Below are 14,810 nucleotides of genomic sequence, written 5' to 3' on the forward strand. Positions count from 1 at the left end.
ATTATATATAATCAGTATACATGACATGCAGCTATGTGTACGAGACCATGCACCTATGCAATTTTTTTTACACCACTGTATTATAAAACATTGCTCAAACAGTATTTATGCTTTTTTTTTTTTTTCTCCTTATCAAGGTAGATTTATGGCCTTTACACAAAAACATTGTGTAGGAACTTTTGGTTTGGTTTGGTTTTCAACTGAGACAGTTTAGCAAAATATAGATCTCAGTTAGATGATCTACATTAATTATAGAAAAATAATGTAAAATCATGTAAAATATGCTTGCAAACAAACATCTAGTTCTAAAAAGAGTGGCGAAGATTTTCCCAGTCTTAATTTTTTTTCTTAACTAGAGAGCTGTCTTATTGATACCATACCACAAATTTCAATTGAAGAAGTAGAAGATGAGCAATAAAATAAAAATTAAATTTACTGCGCTATTGCCAGTTATCAAAACTAGTTGCCTTTCAGTGGAAAGCACCTATTTAATTTGTGAGTTTATTTTTCCCCCAGATCGTATGTACACAGTCATCAGGGTCTGCTTTAACTGAATCACAGAGTTGTAACATTACTAACAGGCTTTCTGCAGCTGTTGGAAAAGTCAGGATTAGGTATTGAATATATGATATTTAATGTATGGTATAGTTTAAAATACAGTTTAAATCTTTTTTTTCGTGCCATTCCACTTCGCTAAAACCTCTTATCTGTCTTCCATTGAAATACTCCAACTACACATCCATTTAATCTGGAACTATAAGATTCTGACAGTTTAAAAATACTCCTGAAAACAATATGATCTTGCTCTTGAAGGATGTAGAAAATCTACTATAAAATGCAAGATACCTTTGCAGTTTGGTGGCCAGAGACTTGAAGTATGTCTTTCATTCTCAACAGCAGAGAATGATAGTTCCTGACAGAATAATAGTCTGGAAATGCAAGAAATACATCTTACCCAAAAACAGCAACTTTCTAGTATTCTAACAGTACTCTTGTTACATAAGAACTGTTGGGGATTTTTTTTGTTGTTGTTGTTTTAAATGCCATAATAATAACAGTCAAAGTGAAAAAAATCCATACTTCAATTCTGCAATTCTGATGTGTAAATGTCACCCAAGATTCTAAGGTCCTATGATGTTTTTAATTAAGTATTATATTACAATTAATGCATATTAGAAAAAAATAGCATTTTCAGATAAGATTACTTACAATAAACATTTAAACCATTACAGTTGTTTTTTTTTGCATTTTAAATTTAAGATTACACAAACAAATTAGTTAAATAGATCATGACTTCACAAGATCATAAAATGTGCCAAAAATATTTAACCTACCATTTTCTTTAAGCAATAGACAAATTATTCATTCCTGAAAAAAAGTCCTCTACATTATTTAGTGCCTTTTGTTAAAGAGAATCAGAAGATCAATTTTAATGTGGTTTTGGGCAGTTAAAAACAGGTTTTTGAGCTTATTTTGGCATTTCAACTTTTAATTAAATAAAGTTCCTTGCTTCACACAAACATACACATATGTACACATATACACACACAAACATCAACTATGTTAAAAAAGTCTGGAGATATTAAAATACTTGATCATCAGCAAACTACAGAAGGGCTGTCATGGAGTCAGCACCAGGAGAAAGTGTAAATATCAGTGGTTGCACAGCCCAGGCTTTGGATTCTTCTACCATTTGTATCATCTAAAAGAAAAAGGAAAAATAGAATTAAAATGCCCTACTTAGGGTAACACATACTACTCTAAACATCTGAATATCAATTTCAAGGACAGTATCCCTGCATATAAAATTAGATACAAGTACAGTCCCAGAGGAATCAATGATTTAGCATGTGTAAATCTAGGCAAAAAAGATACTCTAATAAAGCTGAAATTAAAAGTTCTATGCAAATGTTCCTTAATCTCATTTCTGTCACCACATCTGGACAGACTGACATGCTGGGTTATTTTCTGCACTTACTCCATCTGTATTATGGAGAGGATTTAAATTTTTCAAGTCTCATAATGCAACACCTTTCAAATGTGTTATGATCGTGGCTTAGAAAGCTACTGCATACAGCAGACTTGAACACACTGGTATTTAAAATTCCCGCTGAAGCTAACTGGGCTCTGTACCAAAATAAGAGACAATTTATAAAGTGACAGATTAATACTTTCATCCTGTAAACCCTTACAGATGTAATTCTTCAAAATATTATCACTGATTCTATCTCTGGACATACTCTAAAATATTTTAAAATAGAATAGAATACGTAGAATATTATAAAATAACCACCTCCTTTTTAAAGAAATGCAATAGTATTTGCAAAGAGAATCCTAAGATTTAATATCTGAAAATGAAGTCTAAGAAACACTAAAGGATTCAACCCCTCTGTCACATTCTGTGTACTTGGTCACTATATATTTTTTTCCCTGAAAGCACCTGTGATAATCACAGATTTTATAATTGAAATGTTAAAAACTTCATGTTAAAAATTCTAGCTACAAATACAGCAACTTAGCATATAAAATTTTAAAATATATTATCCTCGTTGTGACCAGAGGGGGGAAAAGTTCCAGTAGCTTCATTTCTCTTGACTGTCCTGCTCATAAACTCACCTGTGTTTTTGCTTTCTTTAAAAACTTACCCTGCTTTACAGGTGCAATGTGTCACCAATTAGTATAATGCCTTAAATTTGAGAGCAGGAGAGAGGCTCTGGGCTCTGTTAACTGTGGGCTTTATAGATGGAGATGCTCTTGAAAGAGCTTAGTTCAGCTTCCAAGCTCTTGACTGATTTTAAGGAGATGTATGAGTATGAGAACCGTTTAAAAACCTTCACAAAGTGGCCTTTCCAAGAGAACTGCAAGTGCACTCCGGAGAATGTAAGTCTGAAAAATGGTTATTTTTCCCATGCCTTATTTTTTATATACTGTACCTAAATGTGGAGTCACTGTTAAGTATGTTCATGCTCAAGAAGAGCTCATTAAACTTGATGAAGATGAAAAGTTAAATACTCCAACTTTGCTCTGTTTGCTCCTCAGAAATACTGTAGTAGGATGACTAGCTTTTCTGTGTTCAGTCTACTAGTCTAGCTGCAGAACTTAATATAGTTACTTTTTTTTGTTCTTGTCACTGAAAAGTTGATTTCTAGTATTATGTAGTCTTTCTGATTGCAAATTTCTATTCATGGCAAAGCAGCCTACATTAGACTGGAAAAGTACACATCCAGCAGGAAGGATGAGATAGCACAATGATGGCTACTTAAAATTCAAAAATGGAAAATATATAAACTTTAGAAAACTTAATGTTTCTGTCCCCGCAGGCTTTGACTTGAGCATTAAAAAAAAAAAAAAAATTAAAAAAATCTACCTGACTTCTAATTAGGCATGCCCATGAAACCTTCAAGCTGGATCTCAGATGAGTCATACTTCAGGAGTTATCTGAGAAGGTTTGGATAACTGAAATAAACTTAATTTTTAGTGTTCTGATCCGACATGATTCTAAAGTGACAGGAAAACATAGAAATCCAAGATGTAGCATTTTACCCACATAATTTATATATAAAGGTTCTCTATGTCCAAAACATTTTTTTCTCTGAAAATATTCTCTAAAGTCCTGACTATGGCAGATCTCACACACTGCTACAGAAATACCTGTGTATCATGGCATTTACTGGTTGTTATCCGGTACAACAAAGCTATTCCAGTTGCCTGCAGATACCACAGCTATGCAGAAATCTTTTCACTACTTGTAGCCTATTCCTTGTTCCCTTACTAATTGCTTATTTACCTGCTTGCGGTCCTCACACTTAAAATTTCTTTTTCAGCCTGATCTGTGCTGATAGACATTGTGAGGAAAGGTGTTGTTTGCAAGCTCTTCAGAATTAAGTCTGCTTGTGTAAACACGAGCAAATGTGTGGGATAAGGCTGTAAACTTCTAAACTGTCCCTTGCAGATGGCAAAGGCGGGATTCATCCACTGTCCAAATGTAAATGAACCAGATGTGGCAAAATGTTTCTTTTGCTTGTTAGAACTGGAAGGCTGGGAGCAAAATGATGATCCATGGTAAGCACAGATGCAACAAAATTCTTGAAATATTTCTCCAAACTTCTTTGACAACATTCCCTTAGTCATTATAAAGTTACCAATTTCCTCTCTGACGGTCCACAAAACTGAAGTTTTTCTTACCTAATAACCTTGAAATAGTTCAAATAGCTTTTGTCTGAGATCCACTAGATCTATTTCTTGTGTTTTCTGTATGATACTTGTTCTGCTGATAGACAGTGGAAGTACTGAAGAGACCTGTCACTTCAGATCTTCATCTCTTGAAACGTACCTTTTACGGGTTTAATATATGTTCTTATTCTGGGTTTATTTTGCAGGGAGGAACACACCAAACATCACACCTGTGACTTTTTATCTCTTCCTAAGAACTTTGAAGACCTTACAATGGAGGAGTACTACATGCTGGAGATGACACGGCTGAGAACATTCATTGTAAGTGTTAACCAAATAATCTTCATATAAGATTCAAAGCGAGAATGTAAACAAGAACCTCTAAGATTTCCAGGCATCAGCCAGGAGTGATGGTATAAGGTTAGAACATGATTTATACTGAAGTAATGATTTACATGCATTATTGGCTAAGAAGTCTGCACCCAGACGCTTCTCAGTGTAGTCTATTGTCTGGCTTTTGAATGCAAACCTGTTTCCTTTAGAGAAAACCAGCAACTTATTACAGCAGAAAAAAATATATTGGGTACAATAACCAATCCAGGAAGCTCAGCAATGAGAGGCTCTATCATCTTCAGGAGGGATGAACAACACATGTGAAAAGACAAAATTTGACCAGATCATTGCTTCACATGTCCAGTTTTACATATAAATCAGCCTAATTAATCTTTCAAACTTTAAAGCCCATCTCAAATGTTTTACAGTTCACCAGTTTTACTCCTTCTCCATCCTGGGGTTTCATGCCACAGTGCTGGCATGTAAAAAAGCACACAAAACTGAGCTGCTCTGTTAATCAAGATCAGCTGATCTTTAATATATGAGCCCTACTCCCATGGATACTAAGAATCAAGTGACCCAAGCTCCCTGATAAGTTGCAGTAAAGGTTCTGCATCTTACTTGTTGGTGGGTTTGCACAAATAAGGTCTTTGCTTTGCTAATAATATTCTGTATTAAATACATACCTGGTGAACATCAAAATTAAGTATTTAAGGTCCCTATGCAACTGATTAAAATACATAAGAATAGGATCACATGGTGCAGTGGGAGAAGTCTGATAGCTTAAAAGGTGTATTAAGAGACACTGATGTTATCCAACCTGAACTGTGAATGATTTAGAGCAGTGTTTCAAGGTACACTGAAAATACCTTGAAATAATGTTACTTTATTTCTAAGTAGAGTATATAGAAAACTTGAAGCAGCAGCTTCAAGTGGGAACACTTTGTGCCCAAGAATCCTGTCACCAATAGCTTGGAGGGCAATCCACTAGGCCTGTTTGCCCTCTTGAAGCACTGATGTCCTGACATGTCCTGAGGAGTGAGATCATGCCTCTTCACACAGAAGATCAAAGTTAAGTCTCCCTCCCTGATGTGATGTAAAATGTGGCTAAACAGTAGGGTCACCTTTTACTTTAAAAGAAAAAGGTGTACTATACATAGCCAGAAGTGGTCACTGAACTGACCCTTACTGGCAAGGCTGGTGGAGGAGTTTCTGAATCAAATGGGGGGGTGCATATGACACACTTGCCAAACTGCTCTGCACCATTCCAACAGCCACAGACAAAAGCAGACTTCTAAGCTAGAATTTGTGGCAGATCAGTGGGGTTTTGAGGATCTAAGATTTGAATCTAGTTGAACTGGACAGTTAAATTTCTCAGTTGAAAAGTCTCAATTTTTGCTTTGCTTTAAGTGCAAAATTGGCAGACGGATAATAAACTCTTTTGAAGAAGAAGTTGCCACAACTAGGAAGCATCTTGTGGATTACTTTGTCTCCAAGCATCAGTACACACCACCACTGCCACTGCCTCTCAGTGATGATCCATCCACTCAGCACTCAGAAGGCTCACACTGCCAGTCAAAATAAGACCAGGAGAAGTGAAGTGTCAAGTCCGATTCTAAAAGTTTCTCTTCTTTATGTGGTACAGTCATATCTTTATCTGAGTATGAATATAAAGGAGGAAATGTATGTAGAGAATAGGGTCTCTGGAACAGAGTTCAAAGCTGTTTATACTAACTCCTGTCTTTCATATTATGCTTTGTTGTTATGCTTAAGTGTGGACTAATAGTAGTCCCACTAACCTGTGAATATCTGAAAAATGTCTAAGCAAATACTTCTATTATTGTGGTTTTTAGCAGACTGATTTTTTTTTTTTGAATAAAGATTCAGAACTCTGAGTACCTTTTGTGGTATCTGTTAAAGGCTTATACCAAGACATACTCAAATCAGAACAGTTCTGCTTCACAACACTTCCCATAGAACCAAGTGGATCCCTCTGCTTTAAGTACCTACTTAAAGCACTCCTGCTTACTGTTAAATTATCTTTCAAGATCAGACAAAGTTGTCACAGATGGTGACATCCAGCAGAAAGAGCAGGTGTACTGAATAAGGGAAGACACAAGGTTTGTAAGACAGTCACAAGGAAGAGCTCTGGGGATTTTGGTGTGTACATTGAAACTTAACAAAAGCTAAAGGCCTACTATTCTGTTTTGAAAAGTTTTTCTTGTTATAATTTCAAACTCACTGGGGTTTTTTTGATATCTTATTAATTCCTGTTTTCCTTTATGAGAGGCTATTGTAGAATGGTTGTAGACCACACAGTTGAAATACATACATGCAAATACTTTTGATTTTTAAGATGGACAGACCTTTTTCAATAAGGTGAAAGTTTCATATATAGTTTGTCATGTCTTAGGTGATGAACAATAAGCATCCTTTGGAACTCCCCCAACTTGTCTTGCCACTCTGTAGGAAAATCCTAAATGCTGGGGATCTTAAAAACGTATTTCAAAGTTCTTTAAAGCATTTGTGAATTACCTGTAGTGAGAGTAAATTATCTTTTGACTTGACACATCATTCCATGAAGTGTTTTTAGTTACAGCAATGAGGCTGGCATGCTTAAATCTTTTTTTAAAAAAAAATAACTTTAATTATAGGTTTACCTAAGAAACTTCTCTTAGAGAGTAATTTTTAAGTCTTCAAACAATAATAACTCAAAGTTCTGCTCTAAGAAGTGAAGAAATGTTGTGGGGGAAACCTGAATATGCATTTACCTTCCTCTTTCTGTTAGAACTGTAATCTAGTGTCAGTCTTTAATTATGATGTTAACCATATAATCAATGAAAATCACATCACAGTATTACATGGTAACTACAAGTTGAGTTGCAGCTGAATGCAGAAAATGACGGCAGGAAATCAAGAATGAGAAAATTAAAGTCCAACAATGCACCAGAGAACTTGGTTTGTAAATGGCCTGTGAACAATCCAGCTGTTACATTGTTATTGCAATCATCAGATTGGGAACAGCAGTTGTTGTGTAGCATTATTAGCCTGCAGTACAGTCCCACCTAGGTATACCTTTCTGGAAACTGGTACTGCAGCTCTGCTGGTGAGCTTCTTGGGCTTGCCTATAGAGAGCTGGGCACAGAGCTATGCAGACAGACTACATTCTGAGTAACTTTGATTTAACAAGTCATGAAGGAACTCATGTTCTGCCTAGCATCCTCCTTCCCCAATTTCTAGGCATTTAGTTGCAGGTTCAAATCCAAAATGCTGCATTCTTTTTATTTTAATATATGGGGGTAAATAGGTACCTCAGACTTAGATCTGTAACAGCTGTTGAAGAGTTTAGCTAAAAATTTGCAAGCTTTATAGAAAACAGGGTGAATTAGGAAACCCTGAGGAGTGAAGGTTGCACTGAAGACTCCCTTGAGTTGTGCCACTGTGCCAAAAACTGTGCACTTCTCCGTGAGAAGAGATGGAGCAGTAGCTTTGGGATTAAGTCAGCCAGGCTGAGGAGAACTGAGTTGCAGTCCCTTCTTTGAGATATGCAGTACAACTTTAAATAAAACAACAGAATCCTCAAAGTAGGGAGTTGAAGTCAGGACTCCCCTCCTTTTTGAAGTAACTGTCTTACAAGAAGAGAAGGATATGTCTTCCTTTGAAAAACATTCATATTCATTATATGGCTGATAATGATAAAGTGGCTCAAGTAACACTGATTTTTGTGCCCTCTCTCAGACATGCAACCAGCCATGAAACTGCCCTTTATTTAAATTTGTGCATCACTCACAAGACAGGAAAATGAGCTGGTTGCTGGAGAGAAACTATACCAGTACAAAAAAAAATAATTCAACTGTGAAAAAAGCATCTTCCCTGAGACCTGTTAACTAGCATGTCTTAAAATCCTAGTATATCCATGTATAAATGGTAGTATTAAAGCTAGATATGTAGTGAAAATGCTTTCACATAGCAAAAGGCATAGCAAATCTTCTAAATCAGGAAGGTCTAGTAACTGTTCTTAGCTTCAGTGTTACTGTTTATTAGACTCATGATTACATGATTCTATAGATCTTATTGAATGGCACTTAAATGAAGGACTTTCTAGTAACTTTTGTCTGTGTGAATGCACACATCTCAATTCCTTACTTCTGAAAGTCAGCACCTATCACTTATTTTAGGCATTGCTTAAAAAAAGCTATAATCCCAAGATGCATAATAAACTAGTTCCCTCCCTCAAGCTCTTTCAAATGCCATCATTCTTCTGTTCATTTTCCAAGAGACTATTTCCCAAAAAACTAAAGCCCTCAGCTTGCTGTATCTTTTTTGTAAATGCCCAAAGAAAGCTTTATCTTGGCTATTTGCCCATTTCCTGCAATCTGGTCAAGTAAGCAGCTACAACTGCTTAGTGCCTTTAATGTGTCTCATTGTAGACTTATATTTCCAACCAAAAATCCATTCTATTCTCTCTGCATACTTTAAACCCAATTTTTTAAACAGAAAAATTTCTAAAGCCTTGATATTTACAATGAATAAAACACACAATATTTTTTTAAAGGGTGTAAGAAGTCCTGGGTCATTTGGCTGAATACTGGTGATAAATTTTCATCATTTAAGTTAACAGTAATAAAAGTGGTTGAATGAATTAGCAAAAGTAGACAGTATTATCTGAACATGCAAAGTGGTTATGGTCAGATATGGTACAAGTAGGAAAGAAGAATAACCTTTTCAGTTATTTGTTCAGGAGGTATGTGCATGATGAACACTTTGCATGTCGAGAAAGCTGAAGGGGGGAATGTTATAAAAATTAAAAAAGCAATTAACAGTAAGATTAGATACGAAGAAAGTGCCCAAATGAAGAGTAAAATTAATTCAAACATCTTAGATATTAAGGAAATAGCAATGAAGTTTGATAAAGCAAGTCATCGATGACTGTATCAGGTCAGTGTGAGAATAGGGAGTCACAGGTCTCCTGAATCCCATTCTAATTTCTCTACATGGCAAAACCTGGTTTTTCTACTCTTATCCAGGAAAGTAGCACGCTACATAATAAAATACAAAGGCATCCTCAAAGCATGGTAAACAAATGTATAGACTGACAAAGCACAGTGGTTGCTTGAAGTTCAGCAGATTTCACTATCACCTTAGCACTCCAGGTTTTGTTGCCTTTTTTCCATCCAAATCCAATCCAAGCCATGACTTGCTACTCAGAATCCACAAACTAGCAATGATCTACTACTACACACCATTCATGTATGTAAGAACATGCCATGTGAAAGGACAGCACTTTCTTTTCGCAGAATCAATATTTTCAGTGAGTTAATCAGCTCATGAATGCAAGCAAACAGGACTGTTAACATACCGAGCTGTCAGATACCAACTTCCATCCATCCTTCAGTCGTGTAAAATCCTTACGAATATTTGTGGAGCCTGGAAAATCTTCTAGTTGACAAATTTCATCCCATGATTTTGGAGGAAGCAAGGTACATGGATTAGGAAACAGATTGTCCAAACCTATGCCTCAAGTCAACAGAAATTTCCACTCATTCTTATTAAAGCAAAGTTGAAAATACTGCTCTCAGGACTAAATAAATAAAATCTAATGGGTTTAGTACGTTATATAGTAAATCAAAACATTTATCTGAATTCTTGCATTAGTTCAGAAAGCTTCTAAACAACTACTAAAAGCTTATTTCTAAAGTATTCTGTGTCTGTTTTTTAGTTAAACACGAATTTAAGGAATCAAAAAACCTAATACACGAGCCAATTTAAAGAGTCATCTGCGTTCCTGACTTGGGAAATGAACAGTTTTAACCAATGAGATTTTTAGGCCAATTCTTGAAATCTAAAAATCTTGAAGGAAAAAAACTGGATGTATTTCAGGGAACCAAGCATTTTTCAACGTGTTCCTATAATGCATGTCTAAATATGAAAAAGAAATATCAGCTTATTAAATGTCTCATTCTTCTCTATAAGTTTCTTTATTGGCTTGAATTTTTTAATCAGGTCCCTGGGAACAGGAGAACGGTGTCCCACGATTATTACTGTCAACTCTTGAAAGAAATGTATTCTCCAATATAAAAATTCCAAAAGTTTCTAAAATTTTAAATCTTTCCATATTACACCAAAAGGAATAACTGCAAGCAACTGTAAGTACTGTTTTGGTTTAAATGGTGTTTATGGAAAAAACTGTTTAGAAAAATTGTTATCATCTAGCTCAGTTTTGCCATACCTGTTAGTTATGTATTTATTTTATTCTACAGAATCTTTTTCTATGCTTATAATTGCTTATTAAAATTAAAATAAAACAGAAAAAAATTAGGCATAAGTAGTATAGTTATATATAAAGTAATTTTTCTATTCTTATCCTGCATGTTCCTATTATTGACAGTTTGTATATTTCATTTGATATATGTCATATCAAACTGCAAATTATTTTTAATTACTGACCAATCTTACATATTTCAGGAGATTCACTGTTAGACAAAAAGAGAAGAGCAGCTTGTCCTTCTCAAAGAGGGAACGACTGACATTGACATAAAGCAAGTAGACAAAATGATCCTTGAGAATCTTCAGCCTACAGGTGTCAGAAAAAAAACAACCTTCCATTAATATCACTATAAAGAGTGTGCACTCTGGAGACCTATTACAAATCATTTAGATCTCCTTTTTTCTAATAAACTCTCTGGTCAGTTACCCCAAAGCAATCATTAAATGCATGTACCATTTTGTGAGCAAAATAATGTAAAATAAGCCATTTAAGTGCAGTTACATCTCAGTAGTACATGACTTTCAGAGGAAGTGAGGGTTCCCTCTTGAGAGGGACAGAAAAGAGCAGCAATTTTAAAATTCGTTATGAATACCAGGGCCAAAATCAAGAGTCCATCTCCAAAGGTTACCTGAAATATGTTTCCCACTCTACGGAGTATTTTCCTTAATACACTATAATACAAATATATTCAAAGCAAGAGGCCATCTATTTTTTTATAAACATTTAAATTTGAATACCTTGAATACCTCAGTAAAAATAAGGAACAGTGTAAGAATTTGCACAACTACTTCAAATACTTTTTTCAAGGTAGGAACAAGGATGTGGAGAAGTGTTATGCCTTTTACCCAGTTACCAAGGTCACCAATCCCTTTGCAGAGAGCTACTCAGAGGACTATTCCTGTATTTCAGGCATGGTGATAATTCTGAAACCTAAATGTGATTTATAATAGCTAAAAAGGGGAAAGCTTTTCACAGAAGATCGAGAACAAGAGCACGTTATGTTGTTTGAACTGTGTCTCCTTCTCAGTCTTGTGTTCAATCTATTTTTTTCTTCCATTCAGCTAACAAGAAACAGATCATTTTTAATATATAAATACTCCTGGTTTTTTATTAGCATTAAGTCCTTTCAAAGTTACTAGTTCCTCATCTGTTAAATGGATATACATACTATTTATGCACGAAATACTGACACGAAAATGACTGTGGGACAAAATGTAAACTTTTTTCAAGTTACAGAAGTAACATGGTTTCCATGAGACAAGAATGATTAAAAGAAAAAAATCTCAGCACAAAGCCTGTTGTAAAACAAGTCTGACTAGTGAAGATAGCCCAAGACAAACAGTCTTATGTGAATCATTAATTCACAGAGAATTTTCTGTGAGGCTGTGTGGACAAAATTATCAAAATGGGCTTACACCAATCATTCCCTGGGAATGCATATTGTTCAGCTGGGATTGAGGTCCTGTATGTTCATATTTCTGCTGACAGAAAGGGTCTGAATCAAAATGAGATGATTTTATTTATTGCTTACTTTAATTTAGGCACATAGGCATACAGGGGTTTTTTGAGATATAAAATAGTAAGATTTAAAGTCAAAGAGCTAAGTTTATAAAACACAGATTGCCCTGTTGGTAAAAGCTACCTCAAAGGTACATTCAAATATGATACCACAATATTAAGATCTGACTTAAATGATTACTAGCAGTATCTTTAATTTAACAGTTATGCTAAACTTGGATTGCCCAGACCTTGCACCTGACCCTACCTATGCTACAGATAAAAAAGCTTATGTAGATTTTGCATTTGAGGTGATTATTATGTTAAGTCTGGTAAATATTGTCATAATAAAAGGTGACTAAATAGCATCAGGAGATCCAGACTGGGAAAGATGATAAAATTAATTAATTAATTAAATTCCTGACTGTATGAAAGAATGACAGTATTTCAAGGTGGAGGATTTGATATAAGAAATGTCAACACTTTTAAGATGATACTGGTTATCCAGCAGTGAAAAAAAAAGTGTTGGCAAGGAATGAGGAATGAACAAATGCCAGAAACTCTTCCCTGGTTTTAGCCAAGGAACCATTTTAAAATTAAAACATTGTTTTAGCATTGTTAACATCGTTTTAACAAGTTGCACATTTATTTTCAAAATTCTCACCTTAACAGATGTTTCAGGAAGAGAATGTGGATTTCCCAGCTTAGTTGTAATATAAAGTGGAATTCAGGAGCACACTCAATAGTGGATTCTCCAAGGCGAAGGCTTCCTGACTACTTAAATGTCTGAGTAAAAGTGGCTTTAGGATAGGATCAAGTTCTTCTCCAATATTTTCCAGTAGCACTTCAAAATAACATAAGAATTAGTAGGACTTTCTTGGCTTTTATATTACTTATTGATTGTTCTTTACAAAACATATGAATAATGTGTATTTACAGTGTGCAAACAATAAAAATATTAACTAAGCAATATCTAGAGATAAGGAGAGTATTCAGGTGATTGAAAAATTAATCAAAGAAATGTACTTTTAATTTCTTTCTGTAATATGATATAAATTTGCAAGAAAGCAGCTAAAATGCTATCACTGTTACTGCTGCCAATGGCTTAGAACAGTAGTTTAGGGCTACCATTTCTAAAAAGCAAAATAACAGCAAACTAAATGCCACAGAAATCATTTTGGGTGACTAAGTCTGCTTCAGTTTTCACTGTAAGCATATGAGAATGTCAAAATCAAGAAGGAAATAATGGAAAATAAACAATCCATCTCTACTTGAAGTCCAGTTAGCCTTTGAAAAATAGGTTGAATGTGTTTCATTACTTTATTTCTCTTTGAGGTACTAAGAGTACTTGCAATAAAGACGCTACAGAGAACATGACAAGCAGTATTGGTCACAGCCTAGTAATCTGGTATTTGTACTCTTGAAAAGAAAAAACAACATTACTTTCTAGAAATAATATTATTCCAAACAAAACAAAGAAATGGCAATTCTCATAAAGCAATAAAAAGATATATATTAAACTGAGTATTATATTGTGCTAAGAAGTATCTTATAACCTGAGGTGAGGGCTTCAATTACTATAGTACTCTTTTCATTCAAAAGAAGGGGGAAAAAATCTGTTTTCCTTAACTATAACATTTGATACTCACCAGTTTCATTTTTTAGCTAATTGTGCCCCCTCCAGGTCCTTCTGTAATTTACACTTTGAGTCATTAACCCTCCAGGGTTGCCAAACTGAATCAGTTTTCCAGTGTTGTAATAAACTGAGGGTCACTGAGTTTGATTATAAGCAAACTATTGGCTTTTTCCATATCCTTTATTCATTTATTCTAAGGATCTATCATCAGAGGGCATTTTCTTGCATTGCTGAAGGGAAAAATACAAACTTTCAAAATTGAAATGTAAGCTCTTCAAATGTTTACCTCAAAGTACTTCTTAAGGCAATTTATTCCTTTTTGTCATTACAACAAAAGTGTGTCAGTGTGAAATCATAGTAACCACATATTCATGTGCCCATTCCCATAATCCTTGATGAATTTAAGAGGAGGTAGATGAATCCTTAAGTTCTTTGTTTACCAAAACCAATCTTCCTCCTTCTAAGACTGTACTTAGAATAAGAGTTACTTCCTAGAGAGTTTAGTCACATTTAATTTTATAACTTTCAAAATAATAATATCACTCTTAAGCTTTGAAACTTTGAACAGCTTTAATACAGTCATAGTGTAGCATTAGTGAGCATTTTCAAGTGAAAACAAATGGAATTTTCCACTAATGAAAATGGATATTGTGGAAGAAAGAGGGCACAGATTTAGGAGAGGAAGTTTTGGAAGAGAAATGCACCATGAGTGGCAGTAGCCTGAAATTATACACAGGATACTACAGAGGTTCCTTCTCCATTATGGATCAGAACCTGTACGTGGGAGTGACCTTTCACCACCTGAAGGAGGATGGCTTTCTTCTCCCTTGTAGAATGATTTAGGAAAACAGGTCGTCTGAAAGGGATCCTGTCCATCTTACCCACTATGGAAGAAAGCTTTCA

The 14,810-nt window shown here is 34.9% G+C and overlaps 2 protein-coding genes across 2 annotated transcripts in view; both read left to right on the forward strand.

Annotated features, from left to right (window-relative positions):
- SLC39A10 (solute carrier family 39 member 10) overlaps positions 1–4,047 on the forward strand; it is a 54,253-nt gene extending 50,206 nt beyond the window's left edge. Inside the window, exon 11 of the mRNA XM_017837455.1 lies at positions 3,953–4,047. The gene's annotated coding sequence lies outside the window, so the exon portion shown is untranslated. The remainder of the gene's footprint in view (positions 1–3,952) is intronic.
- On the forward strand, positions 2,791–6,401 carry LOC108508594 (baculoviral IAP repeat-containing protein 5.1-like). The gene is made up of 3 exons (XM_017837478.1): positions 2,791–4,062; positions 4,380–4,494; positions 5,917–6,401. Exons 1-3 carry the CDS (start codon positions 3,953–3,955, stop codon positions 6,088–6,090), a joined length of 399 nt encoding a protein of 132 aa, XP_017692967.1. The 5' UTR covers positions 2,791–3,952; the 3' UTR covers positions 6,091–6,401.
- Positions 6,402–14,810: the final 8,409 nt, after the last annotated feature.

This window comes from Lepidothrix coronata, unplaced genomic scaffold (assembly GCF_001604755.1).
Source record: "Lepidothrix coronata isolate B3197 unplaced genomic scaffold, Lepidothrix_coronata-1.0 Scaffold7, whole genome shotgun sequence".
Taxonomy (NCBI): Eukaryota; Metazoa; Chordata; class Aves; order Passeriformes; family Pipridae; genus Lepidothrix; species Lepidothrix coronata.

Bases quoted from the DNA above. Each gene is read 5' to 3' on its own strand.
- LOC108508594 (XM_017837478.1), top strand. From the start codon at position 3,953: ATGGCAAAGGCGGGATTCATCCACTGTCCAAATGTAAATGAACCAGAT. The intron at 4,063-4,379 runs GTAAGCACAGAT...TTTATTTTGCAG, and splicing joins GAGCAAAATGATGATCCATG to GGAGGAACACACCAAACATC. The intron at 4,495-5,916 runs GTAAGTGTTAAC...CTTTGCTTTAAG, and splicing joins CACGGCTGAGAACATTCATT to TGCAAAATTGGCAGACGGAT.